General features: G+C 57.2%; 2 protein-coding genes and 1 non-coding gene across 4 annotated transcripts; 2 read left to right on the top strand and 1 right to left on the bottom strand.

Annotated features, from left to right (window-relative positions):
- Window positions 1-1036: 1036 nt before the first annotated feature.
- On the top strand, window positions 1037-2357 carry EXOSC6 (exosome component 6). The gene has a single exon (XM_041771439.1). The coding sequence runs from the start codon at window positions 1098-1100 to the stop codon at window positions 1914-1916; it is 819 nt and encodes a 272-aa protein (XP_041627373.1). The 5' UTR covers window positions 1037-1097; the 3' UTR covers window positions 1917-2357.
- Window positions 2358-2817: 460 nt separating this feature from the next.
- LOC121500185 (heterogeneous nuclear ribonucleoprotein C-like 2) lies at window positions 2818-7107 on the bottom strand. Of its 2 annotated transcripts, none has more exons than XR_005990321.1 (6): window positions 6511-7107; window positions 5836-5889; window positions 5607-5752; window positions 5332-5469; window positions 4854-4996; window positions 2818-3954 (listed from the first exon to the last, which is right to left on the bottom strand). XR_005990321.1 is itself a non-coding variant. In XM_041771714.1 (6 exons), the coding sequence occupies exons 3-6, from the start codon at window positions 5677-5679 to the stop codon at window positions 3916-3918; spliced, it is 393 nt and encodes a 130-aa protein (XP_041627648.1). In that variant the 5' UTR covers window positions 5680-5755; window positions 5836-5889; window positions 6511-7103; the 3' UTR covers window positions 2818-3915. The 2 variants fall into 2 exon arrangements, 1 of the variants encoding a protein (XP_041627648.1); XM_041771714.1 differs by having other exon boundaries at window positions 5607-5755; window positions 6511-7103.
- A 41-nt stretch (window positions 7108-7148) lies between these two features.
- TRNAG-GCC lies at window positions 7149-7219 on the top strand. The gene has a single exon. It is a non-coding gene; the product is annotated as a tRNA-Gly (tRNA).
- The last annotated feature ends 9083 nt before the right edge of the window (window positions 7220-16302 follow it).

The following is a 16302-nucleotide window of genomic DNA, read 5'->3' as shown; positions in this document are numbered from 1 at the left end:
TTCTGGTTGTGGTCCTCATCGAGTCCAGCTCAACTCCTGAACTTTGGGAATGGCCTCTCGGATTACCTGAAGACACTGGTGAAGGTGGCCCATAGGATGGGGAGTTGAGTGGGTGAGATGGAGAGAGACATTAGTCATTCAATAGAAGATGGGCCATGGGGTTACTGGAAGCACTTTATAGGAGAAGCTCTCCCATTCTTAGGCCTGTGTCCCTCTTCCTCTCCTTTTTGATGTTGAGCAGTCAGGTGTGAGATCAGAGGTGTTCTTAGGGTGCATTAGGTGACTACCCCTTTCCCTTTGACCCATCATTCCTGGTTCCCTGACCCAAAGATGGATAGGATCGATCGGGACCTGCCCTGGTCCTGAATCCCTTCACTCAAGTCTGAAGACAGCTGGGTTTGGAAACCGTTCGCTGGGGAGGTTAAAGGTTCTGCTTGTTTGTGCTAGCTCTGGCTGATTTCGTGTTCCCTGGGTACAACAGTTGGCAGTGGGGCCCAGGTTAACTAGTCCCGCTGACAGGGAAGGAGAGCAGCAGCAGAGGCTAGCTGTCACCAGCCTGGGGGTGAGGGCAGCAGCAGGGGGAGGGTGCTGAGGACATGGTTCAGCAAGACGTGCCAGGTGAGGGCTCCTGGGGGTACGGAGTGTACACAATCCAGTGCAGGAGAGAGAATGTTCCATTCAGCAAGCGTTATGCCTGCCAGGGCACTGAGGATGGCAGGAATGACAATGTCTTGGGCAAGACGGGAACATGTAGGAGATGGTCACACGTGTAAGTGCAAAATAATTTCAACCTTTACAAGTGAAAGGACGCAGACGTACGCCCTGGGGTTGCGCTGGCCCGAGAGGCTAGCAGCGTTCAGGCAGGCCGCCCGGTCCCCCCGTCGGCCCACCCCCTCAGCCAGGGGCCTCCCGGCGGCCCCGCGGCGGCCCCGCGGCTCGGCTGTTGTTCCTCCGGGACGGCAGGGGGCGGGGCGGCGCCGGCCGCCGCCATCCCGACAGCCCTCGCGCGGGCGCGCGGCTTTAAGCGGGCGGAAGCGCCGGCGCGGGCGCCGGGGCCGAGGGGACGGGCGGAAGCGGCTCGCACGCCAGGCGCCGCCATGCCCGGGGACCACCGCCGAATCCGCGGGCCCGAGGAGTCGCAGCCGCCGCAGCTGTACGCGGCCGACGAGGACGAGGCGCCCGCGGCCCGCGACCCGACGCGGCTGCGGCCCGTGTACGCGCGCGCCGGGCTCCTGAGCCAAGCCAAGGGCTCGGCCTACCTGGAGGCGGGCGGCACCAAGGTGCTGTGCGCCGTGTCCGGCCCGCGCCAGGCTGAGGGCAGCGAGCGCGGCGGCGGCCCGGCCGGAGCGGGCGGCGAGGCCCCGGCCGCGCTGCGCGGCCGCCTGCTCTGCGACTTCCGCCGCGCGCCCTTCGCCGGCCGCCGGCGCCGCGCGCCCCCGGGCGGCGGGGAGGAGCGCGAGCTGGCGCTGGCCCTGCAGGAGGCGCTCGAGCCGGCGGTGCGTCTGGGCCGCTACCCGCGCGCGCAGCTCGAGGTGTCGGCGCTGCTGCTCGAGGACGGCGGCTCGGCGCTGGCCGCCGCGCTCACGGCCGCCGCGCTCGCCCTGGCCGACGCGGGGGTCGAGATGTACGACCTGGTGGTGGGCTGCGGCCTGAGCCGCACGCCGGAACCCGCGCCCACCTGGCTGCTGGACCCCACGCGCCTCGAGGAGGAGCGCGCCGCCGCCGGCCTCACCGTGGCGCTCATGCCGGTGCTCAACCAGGTGGCCGGGCTGCTGGGCAGCGGGGAGGGCGGCCCGCCCGAGAGCTGGGCCGAGGCGGTGCGTCTGGGCCTGGAGGGCTGCCAGCGCCTCTACCCCGTGCTGCAGCAGTGCTTGGTGCGGGCTGCCCGTCGGAGGGGCGCCGCCGCGCCGTCCTGAGCCGGGAGCCCGAGCGACCACGGACGCCGAGGACCGAGCTGCCCCCGTCCCCCGAAGGACCCTTGCCGTCAGCTGCCAGACTGCGCGGCGCTGAGAACTCCGGGCGGGAGAGGATCCGACGGGGCGTGCACAGCGCTGGACGGCTGTGTTGGGACGGCTCTTTAGAGACTAATGTCAAAGAAACGTTTCTACTTGAGCAGGTGCTTCCCAGCTACGACCCAGGTGAAGAAACGCGAATGCAGCTTGACTCCCAGGTTGGGAAGGACTTCAGCTGGACTCATCTGGAGGACGGGACTTGGAACTGTTGTAAGGGATGGACCCTGTGCAGGCCAGCTAGTGACTCCCTTCTATAGACTTGGGCTGCTTTTGAGAGAATGGACAAGGGGGCTGTGCCTTCTCATTTATATCTGAGCTAAAACAAACTCCTTTATATCTGGAAAAGTCTATTGTGGTTCATCTCGGTAGTGAATTTAAAAGAGCAAGGCTCTTTTGTGCCCTGTAGTCGACTCCTGGTGTCAAGGGGTTGGGGACAGCATTGTCTTAAATGTGTCCTGTTCCTTAGACCAACATAAGCAGAAAAGACTGGCTGAAACTAAAGGAGGTGCAGGAGTTGGTGTGGGGGGATGTGCTCTGAAGGAGGGGAAGGTGCCCCTAGAGTAGCGGAGTTGGCCATTGCCAAGGTGACAACAGTAGGGAAGGTTGTGTGGGCCCAGGAGCACTCTGGGTGTACTCTGTGGCCTCTGGTTTGGTGCTGGGCAAGACCACAGCTCAGGTTTGGGTAGCTGGAAGGGGTTTGGCTCTGGGTGGAAGCTAGAGGCCTCCCCCACTGCTGCTAAGAAGTGGGGGTCCAGGCTGCCTTTTTTTTTTTTTTTTTTTTGATTTATTAATTTAGAGGCATGCAAGGGGGTTGACAGTGGGGAAGAAGAGAGAAAATCCCACACAGACTCCATGCTGAGCGCAGAGCCTGATGCTGGGCTTGATCTCATGATCCTGAGATCATGACCTGAGCCAAAATCAGAATCTGATGCCTAACCGACTGAGCCCAGGTGCCCCACCAGGTTGGCTTTATTATTTGGTGCCCCTGGTCCAGTCTTGTCTCCTGGGAAAGGGCAGATGAACTTCCAGGAGTAAGAGCTGCTGGTTGTTGGGAAGTCGGTTTGTGCTCAGGTCTGAATTGTAAGAAGGCAGGGCAGCCTGGTCCCCTCTTCTGTGCCCTGGCTTAGTAGGAGCTGCTGAACTTCTGTGATGCAGGGGCCTGCTCAGCTTCTCCAGGAAGGCCTGGCCGGAGGCAGCCCAAGGACCAGAATGAGGCTTGATGACCCTACCAAGAACCCCTGACCCCCAAAAGGGGGGAAAGTGTTGTGCATTTTCCCCCTTTTGATACAGTACTATTTCCAGAGCAGATCTGAAACACATAGTATCACGCTAGCAAGAGACTAGACAGGAGCAGAACATAAAAATGATGTCCCTATTCTGAAGGATGGCTTTACAGGGTGGATGGGGAGTCTGGAACCAAAGGGGATTATGTGGGGCACACTGAGGAGCTGAAAGCCCAGGTGCAGACTGGAAGGGGGACCGTAGGAACATGAGGGTTTCCGGTGTGCCACTGTGGCTGGAGGGAGCTGTGCTGGCTGCCTACTCAGAACTGGCAGGGCCTTCGGAGTGGGGAGCAGCCACCACGGTACCTGCAGTCACTGGGGGCTGATGTGTACCCAGGGGGACCTGGGGCCCCTTGCAAGACGGCCTCAGCTTCATGAGGATGGGAGGCTTATGCTAGGCAGCTGCAGGCCACCCTCAGCCCGTATCATCTGAAAACATGACCTCCAAAAGCCACCATTACGGAGAAGCTTCATGGCTAGTTTGGCTGAGCCAGGCCCCCGCTTCCACTGCACTCCTTCCAGAAGGGTGGCTTTGGGCTGCACAGGCACCTCCCCTTCAAAAACCCACACGAGGCAAGGAAGGGAGCCATCCAGGAAGGAGCCAGAGGGGTTCCACCATTCTACTGGCTGCCCTCCTGGTCCGATGCAGGATTCTTCACCTGCAGGAAACAGAGAAACAGGACTCTGGCCAGGGGGGCCGAGAGGCATGGCATGGCTAGGAAAGGGAAGCCTGTCTGTCAACATCTCCCCTCAACCCCGTGTCTCTTTCTCGGCAGGTTTGCCCACTCAGTGCTACTCTAGATTCTTCCTGAGGCCTGAGAACCCAGAACCACCAAAGCAGTCCCTTCATCCAGCCCAATATTTTCCCAGATGTGACTCAGGCCTGGACAGCAGTAAGGACTTTGCGGAGCCCAGCAGTCCAGGGGGCAGAGCCAGACAGGTGGAAGAAGGAAAGCTTGTTCCAGCCCCTCAGCATCCTGGACCTTGCAGAGGTGGCCCAAACACATGGGGCTTGGCCCACCTCAGGGATTATCAAGAAGGGAGGAGAATGTGGTAGGGCAGGGGACACTGGGGCCCTTGAATGCTACCCAAAGGGCTATCATCAGACCATCACATCCTGGTTTGGATGTTCTCCGTCCAGGAAGGTCTGTGAGCCCCAGCTTCCCTGGGGAGCATGGTACACCATAAGGTGTGGGAGCAGGGCCAGGAAAAAGGCCAGTTTTAACCAATTCTGGGGCCTCTGGCAAGGGGTCTGGGACCATGAGGCAAACCTGTGACCTTCTGCAGTGCTCAAAGCCCGCCACCCAGCTTCCAGGACATGATTGTATTTCAGCCCAGAACTAGCCCCTAGTCCAGCTGAGCCGTCAAGCCCGAGATGAGAGGGGATAAAAAGCAGTGCAGGGCCATCTTCTGGGAGTTGCATGTGGCAGAAGTCCTGTGTCCCCTCAGCCACCACTGTGGGCTCCTGCACAAACCTGTCTCTCTCCCTTGTTCACAGGAAGCCACAAGGACCCAAACGCAAGGAGGGTGAGGATGGGGGAGGTGCCAGGCCACTCACTGCCTCCTCTGGGTCTGTGCTGTCCTCAGAGCTGTCTGCTTCTGGATGGGCCCTCTGGCCCCGGGGCTCCTGCTGGAGTTCCGTGATTCTGCATGAGGAGCCCTTACTCTCTGGGCCTCTGTTTTCTTCACTGTCCTCTGACCCTGTGCGGGGAGAGTCACAGTTAAAGGCCAGGTTTGGAGGCCCCAGCTGATCTGAGAGAGACCACTTGGTGCCCAGCACTGATCAACGGTGCCTAGGGCTTAAGAGGACAAGATGGGCATGCGCTGGGACACAGCTCTGCCTCTAGGTAGCTGCTGAGTGGGTGGGCTCATAGAACAACCCAGAAGCCATGGGGTCTTCAAGCCACGGGAACAAGCAGAGGGAGTGGGAGAGAGTACACCCTGGGAGGGCAGGAAGGAGCCCTGCAGACAGCCCAGGGCAGGACCCCAGGTGCCACCCCCTGGCACCCTCTGCAGTGGGAAAAGCTGGAACTTACTGGGAATGTGTCCCAGGCCCCCAGTTGGAAGCTGGTCCCTCTGCTGGCCCATGTGCTCCAGATTCTCCAATAGACGGTCCACCTGGGCTTTGATCTGGCTCAGCTCCCCCCTGATGGAGTGCAGCTCCTCAGTCGGGACTGTTTGGAGAGGGGCCAGAGCTGGTGTCCCACCAGGCGCAGACGGCGCTGCTGCCAGGGCTCCCAGGCCAGCCCTCACCGCTAAGGTCTGCCCAGCTCTTCCCCAGCCCTGCTGAGGGCTGTGCCCCCTCACTCACGCTTTATTTGCTCCCGGGGCAGGTGGCTCTTCCTGGGGCCCGTGTGAAGACGGAAGCTGCTTTTGACCCCCATGCCCACCTGGGTCCTCCGGATCTTGACAGGCACGCGGTTGATGAGTGGAGGGATCCTTTGGTATTCATACACCCTACTGGGACAGGACAGAGAGGGAGTCAGGCTTACCAGCTCCACCTGTTTCCCCGGAGGACCGAGGGGACAAGAACCACCTACCTGTAGGGGACATCTTCCCTGTACAGCTTATGGTCCAGGTCATAATCACTCGTGCTGCAATAGAGCCAAATAGGGGAGGGGTCATTCCCCGCCAGAGGCCCTGCCTAGACCCCAGTTTAACCTGAAGAACTGAGGTATACAACTTTTCCTTAGAACCCCAGGATTCTCCACCAGAAGCGCCCTTAGGGACTTAACCAAGGCCACTTTGGGAGACCACAGCTTCCCCATGTCTGGCCTCTGATAGGGGCATCTTCCAGGTGGCTCCAGGTGACAGGAGGGGGACAATTGTCTGCAGCCTTTGGGGCCCTCCAAAGTTTCCTCTGCCCGACCCAGGAACAGCTGGCCTTCTGGATCTTAGTCTGGCAAAGGATGAAAGGGAAGAGTTAAGTCAGGACCCAAAGCCACAGTGGGGGTGTGAGAGCCTTTAATCCCTGTATTGGGATCTCCAGGATGCCACCCAGTACTGGCAGGGCTGGCCAGGCAGGGTTGGGGCTGTGGCCAGGCCACCTTCGTCTTTGCTCCAGGCTTTGGGAGAGGAGAGGAGTTTGGAAGGAAGGTCCCAGACTCTCCTGCCAGGCCTCTGCCCCTTCTTTCAAGTGCCATGAATCTCAAGGGAGGGAACCGATGCCTAGGAGGGCTGGGGAGATGGGTGCAAAGGGACAGCTGGGTCCTGACCTGGGCAGGGAGGCTCTGGGCAGGACAGAGCTGCAGGAGCTTCATTCAGGTGCCGCCTGCGCCTGGGGCTGGAAGGGTGATCAGGGGTGGCAGAGGGGATGCGGGCCGGACAGTACAGTTTCTGGAACAACTTTCCGGTGCTGCGCTCCCCCGCGCCGGGCTCAGGCCCAGTCCGCGAGGGGGAGGCCTGGAGGGCCACTGGTCTGAGTGCCGCCCTTCGGGCCCCTTCCCCGGCATCCTGCACCCCCCAGGCCCGGCCTGCGGGGGCGGTTCCGGCCGCCCCCGCCCCGCTCTCTGGCCCCAGGAGGTCCGGAGGGGCGGCCTGGAAGCAGCAGGGATGCCGGTTCCGGGGGTGGGAGGGAGGCCTTCCTGGGGGGAGGAGCGCGTGAGAGCCGGGCGCGGCGGGGCGGGGGCGCAGGACGCAGGCAGCCTCCCGGGAGCCGGGGAGCAGCGGGCGCGCGCTCGGGGGCGAGGACACAGGCGACGCTGGCGCCACCGCGCGGAGGAGACGCTCCCGGCCCTGGGACCGCGGGCGGGGCGGGGCGGGGCGGGGCGGGAGCGGGCGCGGGGCGGGGCCTGGGCGGGCGCGGGCGGCGGCGGAGCTCCTGAGCCTCCGGAGCGGGGCTGCTGTCGGCGCAGCATTGGTGGTTCAGTGGTAGAATTCTCGCCTGCCACGCGGGAGGCCCGGGTTCGATTCCCGGCCAATGCAGCTGTGAAGTTTTTCCTTTTCCCCCTCTCCCTTCCATTCCACCCGCATCCCCCACCCCACCTCGCCCCAGAATGATTTTTTAAAGTAGCCAGGAATGAATGGTACAGGAATGGTACTTCCCTGACCGCTTAGCACAGATGGGAGAGCTGCGCGGGTTGAGAGCAGGATGGCCCTGGGACTTAGGTGTTGGGTGGCGTGCACCCCCCAGCGGTGCTTGCTGCACGCAGAGGTCCCTCCGGGCTTGAGGAAGGGGGGCTCTGCTCTGCCTGCCCCCCCCCACCCTCACCCCCCCCACACCCCCTCACCCCCTCCCCACCCCTCAGTCATCAGCCTGTGGTTTTGCCTCTTTCCCCGTAGGGGGCAGCTGCATCTGGTCCCTGGTCTGCGCTGTTACAGTCTGCGAGCCGCGGCTCCCCACAAAAAGAGAACTAGAAGGCAGCTATAGGATGTGCTGTCGGCCGAGGTCAAGTTCAGAAAACCATGGGCTCCCCAGGAGCAGACACCTACTCATCAGCCCCAAGCAGAAGCAGTGGAGAAGCCACCCACGTGGGTAGCTGGCACGCGGCGGTGACACACGCCCTCGGGCGGCTGCTGGCAGGGAGCAACTTGGCCTCACCTGTCTCAAGGTCAAGGAGGCGCAGAGACTTCTCGGAGCAGCCCCTAGCCCAGCCCTACCAACTCCCTTCCAGGAAGAGGAAGCAAGGTGGAACCCCAAAGAAACTGGGAGCCTCGGTACCAGGGCATTTGTACGGTGCAGTTCTTAGCAGCGAACCCTGCGTCCCTGCCGCCTCCGCCGGGAGGGAGAAGTCACCCGCATGCCCGCCGCAGGAGCTGAGTGAGGCCCCCACGGATGCCCAGCGCAGGGGGCGCACTGCCCTTACGCCTGCGAAAATGGCACAGTGGCCGGTAGAGTCTGGCGAACTCCTTTCTGAAAATGTTTAAAGATTTCTGAACATTTTCTTTAAGTTTCCCAAGTTAAGGACCAGGAGTTCATCCAGGAAAGTCCCCATTTGCTTCCCAAAACATCTATACCTGGACACCGCCCCCACGCATCCCGCGGGTGCAGGTGCAGGTCCCCTGGGAGGGACCCAGGCGCCCTGGCTCTGTCAGCAGGATGGTGCTGGCGGACACGGTGACCAGGGGCCTTGGAACGAACTGGGTCATCTCCCTCATCTGCAGTCAAAAGCTGCCGCCAGAGAGGGGCCCTCCAGGTGCCCTGGTGGGTGGCCCGAGCTGGCCTCCTGGGGGCCTCGCTCCCTGGCAGGGGAGCCCAGAGCCTGGGACAAGGACAAGCCAGCAGCCAGCCTCCCGCCCCTGCACGCTGCGGCCACGGCCACGGCAGACTCACCAGGGGCTGGCTGTGCCCTGAGGCCGCTTGAGGCCCGGGTGCGCAGGGCCCGGCCCGGGCTCTCCAGCCATGTGGAAGTCCGAAGAGAGTCGGGGAGCAGGGCAGAGCTCGAGGGGATGAGGGCGGGCGGGGCAGCCGGCCTGGCTCCTGGTGCCCCAAGCCCACTGTGGGAATTGGCCCCACTGCCCGGCTGGGAGGGGGGCGGGACCGACCGAAGGCGTGGAAGATGCCTGATCCTGAGTCCTGTGGCAGCGTCCGTCTGTCCCGCGTGGCCTGCTCCTGCCCTCTGCCTGCCCCCCACTGCCTCCTGCTGCCCCCCCGCCCCCCCGCGGGCGAACCCTGGGCTGGCCGCGTCCGCGTGGCCAGGGTGGCTCTAGGCGGGAAACCGAGCCAGCAGCTGGCCTGGGGAACGCACAGCCCACTGGCCTCTCGGGGGCGGGCGCGGGGCAGCCAGAGTCCGCTGGACCCACGCTGGGGAGGGCTGAGGCGGCCAGTCAGGCAGCATCCGAGCACCTGTCACGGCAGATCTAGCTTCTGGGCTCTTCTGCTTTGGTGTTCGCTCCAGAGAGCAGCTCTACGCCCCTGGCAGAGGGAGCCGACCCCACACTCAGTGCTCAGGGCCTGGCACTCAGCAGGTGCCTGTTGTCTGCGGAATATGCGAATGGAAGTCCATTAAGTCAATTCCGGTTTTTTTGTTGGGGTTTGGATCAGACCCCAGAATTTTGCTTGTGAGTTCGAGGCCCCTCCCTGATCCCAACCCCTTTCTTCCTAACTCTGTGATCATCATCTGTGGTCCACTGTGGCTGCCAAGATGGTAACAAACGTGAGCCCCCTCCTTTTCCTCAAGACTTCATGCCACACAGACACCAAAAGCAGTTACTCAGCACGTGCTGTCTTGCAGGGAGGAACAGGAGACTGGCCACAGTGTCCCCAAGGCCCTGATGATCCAGACCGAGTGTTTAATGGGGAGGAAGTTGGCAATTTATCACCTTGGCCTTTCTCTTCTATTCATGGTCCAGATTCATCTACTCGAGGGCACGTCACCCAAATGCCCGTGCTCCACGGTAAATGCCTGCACTTCACTTCGTCTTCTTTTCTGTGTCTTTTCTCCTGGCTTATCTTTATACTTGTGGTCACTTTCACATTTGCAATATCCAAAGGGGACAAAAGTCACACACCATGCAGAGCACAGGCACTTAGAAATGCTTGCTGTGTCCAAGATAGAAGGCACAGCATTGAAACAAGCTTGTCATTCTCTCTGTGCTAACCATCATCACTATCCCCTAAAAATAAGAATACTGAGTGAGATGTGATTGCCCAGACAGGAGAGAATGCAGAAACTTAAATCATTCTCCCAGGGCCTTGATCACAGGACAAATGGGAAAAACGATTCAATGGCCACCCAATTGCCAACCATGGACTAATTATCACAAGCAGACTAGTGGAGGATCTGGGAAGTTCACCATCAATGGCAAACCATGTCCACGTGTGTAATGGGCATCTTCCTGGGCACCTGCCACCTGTAGCCCAGAGTAGACAAGCCTGGGGTCATGGCTGAGCCCCAGCCCCATTCAGGGAATGTATTAGTCAGGATTCTCTAGAGAAATGGAACCAAAGGAGTTACATGCAGAAAGAGATTTATTGGGGCACCTGCATGACTCAGTCAGTTGATCCCAAGGTCCTGGGATCAAGCCCTGTGTGGGGCTCCCTGCTCAGAGGGGAGCTGGCTTCTCCCTCTCCTTTTTTTTTTTTTTAAGATTTTATTTATTTATTCATGAGATACGTAGAGAGAGAGAGAGAGAGAGAGAGAGAGAGAGAGAGGCAGAGGGAGAAGCAGGCTTCATACAGGGAGCCTGACGTGGGACTCGATTCCGGGTTTCCAGGATCACACCCTGGACTGAAGGCGGCGCTAAGTCACTGAGCCACCGGGGCTGCCCCCCTCTCCTCCTTTCTTGTGCCTCTCTTGCTATCTCTGTCTTTCTCTCTCATTTAAAAAAAAAAGTAATGTTAAGAAAAAAAGAGATTTATTTTTTAAAAATTAAAAAAAAGATTTTATTTATTTATTTGAGAGAAAGAGAGCAAGCGTGAGTAAAGGGCACAGGGAGAGGAAGAAGCAGGCTCCCCGCTGAGCAGGGAGCCCAATGTGGGACTCGATCCCAGGACCCCAGGATCATGACCTGAGCCCAAGGCAGACTCTCAACCAACTCAGCCAGCCAGACAGCCCAAGAAAGAGATTATTTTTTTAAGATTTTTAAATTTATGAGACATAGAGAGGCAGAGGGAGAAGCAGGCTCCATGCCAGGAGCCCAACGCAGGACTCGATCCTGGGACTCTAGTATCACGCCCTGGGCTAAAGGCAGGCGCTAAACTGCTGAGCCACCCAGGGATCCCAAGAAAGAGATTTTATTATCAGGAATTGGCTCACACAATTATGGAGGCTGACAAATCTCAAGATCTGCAGTCAGCAAACTAGAGATGGCATAGTTCCAGTCCAAAGACCAGCAGGCCTGAGACCTAGGAAGAACCAAAGTTTCAGTTCAAGTCTGGAAGCAGGGAAAAAAACAGACGTCCAAGCTCCATGGCAGTCAGGCAGGAAGAGTTTCCTCTTACTCTTGGGAAGGTGAACCTTTCCGTTCTATTCAAGCCTTCAGCTGATTAGATGAGGCCCACCCACACTGGGGAGGGCAATGTGGTTTACTTAGTCAAACCCTTCAAATGTTGATCTCGTCCAAAAACACTCTCACAGACTCACCCAAAATAATGTTTGGCCAAATCTCTGGCCACCCCATGGCCCAAATTGAAACATAAAATTAGCTATCACAGGGGTCAAGCACCTGAAGCAGAGTGGAAGTCTTTGCTCCATATTCATCTCTTGTAGAGGGACACGCCGTCTTGCATTCCCAGGCGGTGAGTGCCTGATTGTGAAACACAGGCGGGATAGTTAATGAACAGGAGTCATGATAGTGACAGCAGATGACACAAGGACAGGAGACGTCAGCGGTCAGGTGGGAAGAAAGCAGAAGATGGAAACAGACCACGTGGAAGGAAGGACTAGAATAAGGAAAGAGGAGAGAAGCAGAAGGGGGTGGACGTATGGGACAGCTGGTCTCCAGCGTTCCTCAAGCCGACTCCCAGATGTGTCCATCCTGAATTCATCAAATGGACGCAGGGTAGTTCGCTTATTTTCGTAGAGCTCCCAGGAAGAAAGGAGGAGTCACTGTTTCATCCCCAATATTGAAATACTGCAACCAGGAGCCAGAAATGATTGAATCCCAACCATCTGTCACACGTTGTGCTACAAACTTCACATCCGTCATCTCAGTGCTCACAGAAGCCTTGCAGGGTAGATGCTCTTAGTAGCCCCATCTGGCAGTAAGGCGACGGTGCCCGGGGACGGGTGGAGAGCAAGCTGAGAGGAGCGGTGGGATCCCAGTCCCCTGCCTTGCAACCACTACAGTGTTCCAAGAAGTCAGAGGACAGGGATGCCTGGGTGGCTCCATGTTTGAGCATCAGCCTTCAGCTCAGGGTATGATTCTGGGGTCCCGGGATCAAGTCCTGCATCGGGCTCCCCACAGGGAGCCTGCTTCTCCTTCTGCCTGTGTCTCTGCCTCTCTCTCTGTGTGTCTCTCATGAATGAATGAATGAATAAACAAACAAACAAACAAATAAATAAATAAATAAAATCTTTAAAAAAGGAAGTCAGAGGGCATACTTGAAAGGACCCAGTGGTATCAGCTGGAAGCAGAGTCTAGTTCCGTCAGTGCCTCCAGGCTGCACCATCAGGTTGCTCTGTTGCCTGCTCTGCCCCGCACAGAATCCAAAGAGGGGGTGAGAACCCGGGTGTCAGCATTAGCGGACAAGGAGAGCGCAGTAGGCCCTGGTCCTGGGAGGACCAGGTGGCTTCTTGCAGGGGACACCAGTCATTCTTCTGGCCACTCGGCATCTGAGCCCTCTTCCTGTAGTTACAGGTATCTCCTAGCTTTGAGACAGAAACTGCGTCCTAGGAAAGAAGCCGAAAATGCCCCTTTCTGGCTCCCTTTCCAATCTTCCTTGCTCCTGGGGCCTGAACGTGGCCCCTCCCATCAGACCCCAGTGCCTGACTTTGAATTCGAGCTGTCAGCAATAGGTGGTGGCAGCAGCAAGCTGTGTCCCGCATTCAAAGGTGGTGGCACTTCTGTCCCACGTTGGTGACACTGACTGTGGTGTCTGTGCCCGGCAGAGGAGGTGGGGTGTCTTCCAGACCTGATCCTCTGACCTTACCAAGAGCTCCTGTATTTTTGGCAAATTCCTTCTCTGCTTGGAGTCGCCAGAATCAGTTTCTGTTGCTTAGAACAAGAACCTTGATTGATGCAAAATAGGACCGGGCATGGAAGGAGCAGGAAGCCCAGAGGGAAATGGGAGTGATCTAAGGCTGGCAAGTGGCCAGGGCACGGTGACAATCCAGCCAGTGTATTAAGGGACAGGATACCGGCAGCCCAGGACATGCCATGGTGAGACAGTTAATCCTGCCGTCCCCCAGAACAAAGTGCCCCTCAAAGGCAAGGCTTTGGGGATTGGCAGCTCCTGACATAGAAGAACGTAAAGATTACTCCCAAGTCAAGGGCTGCTGGTCAGAGGGTTGTGCTAATGGCGCCACACAGCTTAAAGGACAGAAAGACAAGCTCAGAACCCAAATGCTCTGCTCAGGGCATGGTTAGAAAACTGGGGGATTTTTATACATCACAGCTACAAGGACGAGAGAAAAGGAAAACCAATCTTAAAACTTGATCAATGGCTATAAAATGACACCATCAGGGGGGTGCCTGGATGGCTCAGGTGGTTGGGCAGCTGAATTTTTTTTTTACACCATTTTACTTTATTTTATTATCATTTTGTTGCTTACACTATTTTATTTTTCCTTTTTTAAAATATTTTATTTAAATTCAACTTGCCAACACATAGCATAACACCCAGTGCTCATCCTATCATGAGATGGGCATTTGACTCTTGACTTCAGCTTGTGTCCTCTCAGGGTGCTGGGGTCGAGCCCCACACCAGGCTCCCGGCTCATCAGGGAGTCTGCTTGGGATTTGCTCTCTCCCTCTGGCCTCTCCTGCTCCACTCCTCTCTCTCTGTCTCTCTCAAATAAATAAATAAATCTTAAAAAAAAAAAAATGACACCATCAGGTGGCCTCACACCCTTGGTAGGTCTCTAATTGGAAAAGACCAGAGAGGGGAGGGCACAGGCCATCAGAACAGGACTCCTTGGGCAGGGTAGGCACCTGAGTGGTTCAGTTGGTTAAGTGTCTGACTTCTTCTGCTTTTGGCTCATGATCCCAGGGTCCTGGGACTGAGTGAGTCCTGCATCAGTCTCCCTGCTCCTCGGGGAGCCTGCTTCTCCCTCTCCCTCTGCCTACTGCTCCCCCTCCTTGTGCTCCCTCTCTCTCAAAGAAATAAAATCTTTTTTTTTTTTAAAAAAAAGGACAGGGGGATCCTGGGGTGGCTCAGCAGTTGAGCTCCTGCCTTCAGCCCAGGGCATGATCCTGGAGTCCCGGAATCAAGTCCCACATCAGGCTCCCTGCTTGGAGCCTGCTTCTCCCTCTGCCTGTGTCTCTGCCTCCCTCTCTCTCTCTCTCTCTCTCTCTCTCTCTCTCATTATCTGTGTTCTCATGAATAAATGAATAAAATCTTAAAAAAATAAAGGGACAGGGCTCTTTGGGAAGGTGGGAGACTTAGGTACAGCCCCCCCCTCCACCACCACACACACCTACCCCGATGGAGCCTCCCTTCCTGGCAGAAACCACCTCTTGGGCGTCCTGAACATCCTGGAGGCAGAAACTTGCCAGCTACTTGCCAAACCCAAACCCCTCTCCTGGGTGCATGTCTAGGGCACCCTTCCTCCCCTCCCTCACCGTTAGGGTGCTACGTGGCTGAGGGGGGGGCCAGTGCACACGTGCAACTGTGGCCGCACCTTGAATTTCCTTAAACAACATCCCCCCATGACCTTGCCTTGAAGGAGACCCCTTGTGTCCCCTACCCCGTCACCTCTCCTTTTCCCCAGAGTGAAATAACCAGTCAGACCCCTGTAGGTCCCAGGGGTCAAGGGCTTCAAATCCAGAAGGAGGATATTGAATCACCACAAGAACCAAGAGAACTCACTAATTTATATTGGCTGGTTTAACTGGCAAAGTGATCAGAGAATGGATTCTGAGGCTGGAGGAGAGGGAGACAGTGAGGCGAGGCTAACGGGCTGACGCCTAGAACTCCGTGGGGCCAGTCTGAGTAGCTGGGGTGCTTCGAATGGTTCGCTCTGATGGTTGTGATACGGGAGAGCTGGGTTCTTGTCCCACGGAGTCGAAGAATGTATGTCGGGGACAACAACAGAGAGTGAGCAAAGCGAGAGCAGCTTATTAAGCAGAGACACAGAGAAAGCTCTCAAAAGCGAGAGGGGTCCCAACAGGGTTGCCACTGAGGGCTTTATGGTCTTTTATAGGAACCTGCCCAGGGAAGTTGGTAAATTTCTTGTCAATATCAGGGTGAATATTTAGAACAAACATGGTGGACTTATAACTATCATAATAACAAACAAGATGTTTCTTTAAATTATTTAAATTATTATGAGCCCACACAAGGTGTTCCCTTCTCTCTGGTTGGTATCTCCTCCATATTTCTCTACATCTGGGATTTCTGTGAGCCTAGTCAGGTAGCCCAAGGCCTTGAGAGTCTTGGTTTGAGTAGGGACTTTTTTTTTTTTTTTTTTTTAGATTTTATTTATTTATTAGAGACACACAGAGAGAGAGAGAGCGGCAGAGGGAGAAGCAGGCCCCAGGCAGGGAGCCCGACATGGGACTCCATCCCGAGTCTCCAGGATCACGCCCTGGGCTGAAGGCGGCGCTAAACTGCTGAGCCACTGGGGCTGCCCAGCAGGGACTATTGATAACACCTCAATGACATATTTCTGGGATTACCTAGTAGCCCTCACAGGGGATACTCCCTAACATTTTGGAGCTAGGGAGCCAGGTGTATTTTTTTCTGTTTTTGCTGTCTTATCTCTGTTTTCTTGGAATGGGCAGGAGCCTGACTCTGAGGCCTTTCCCATATCTTTCCCTGCCTGGCCCCATCTGCCCCTAACTGGTTCCTACATCAGTTGCTCGAAACCTAGACTTCACTGTGGCCAATTAATCTTGGCTAATAGCGAAGAAGAAGGAAAATGAGCCTAAGACCAACTGGCATTGACTAGCCACCAGGCCCAGTTTTAAGCACTTTACTTATTTCACAAATTTACTTAGTTAACAGGTGAGGTTTAGATGGTGTTCTGTTGATGAAGGAATCAAAAAAATTTGGGCATGAGCTGACGTTCATCGGTGTTTACTGCAGTCTCAGGCTCTGGTCCAGACACTTCTGTGTACCAACTCAGTTTATTATCATCTTACAGGAGAAGCACAGGGGGCAGAGAGGTTTGCCTGGGACTGGGGGAGCGGGGGGGGGGGGGTGTCCCAGCATGGGGGGCGTGGAGTGGGAGTGCTAAGACCCAGACAGGCCCAGGCCCGGGCTCTGGTCTCGCGCAAGGGGATGCGGTAAGCGGCAGAGCCTGTGCAGAGGCAGGCGGCCTGCCGTAGGGCTCGCGCTCTTGACCGCTGCCAGGCGCTCCCCACCAGAGCCTGCGTCTGAAGTAGCTGGAGAACTTGTTAAACAAACGGGGGCACCTGGGTGGCTCAGTGGTGGAGCGTCTGCCTTTGGCTCAGGTGGTGATCCC

The sequence above is a fragment of the Vulpes lagopus genome, chromosome 10 (genome assembly GCF_018345385.1).
Source record: "Vulpes lagopus strain Blue_001 chromosome 10, ASM1834538v1, whole genome shotgun sequence".
NCBI lineage: Eukaryota > Metazoa > Chordata > Mammalia > Carnivora > Canidae > Vulpes > Vulpes lagopus.
The sequence above is the reverse complement of the archived record's forward strand: the minus strand, read 5'-3'. Positions and strand labels throughout refer to the sequence as shown.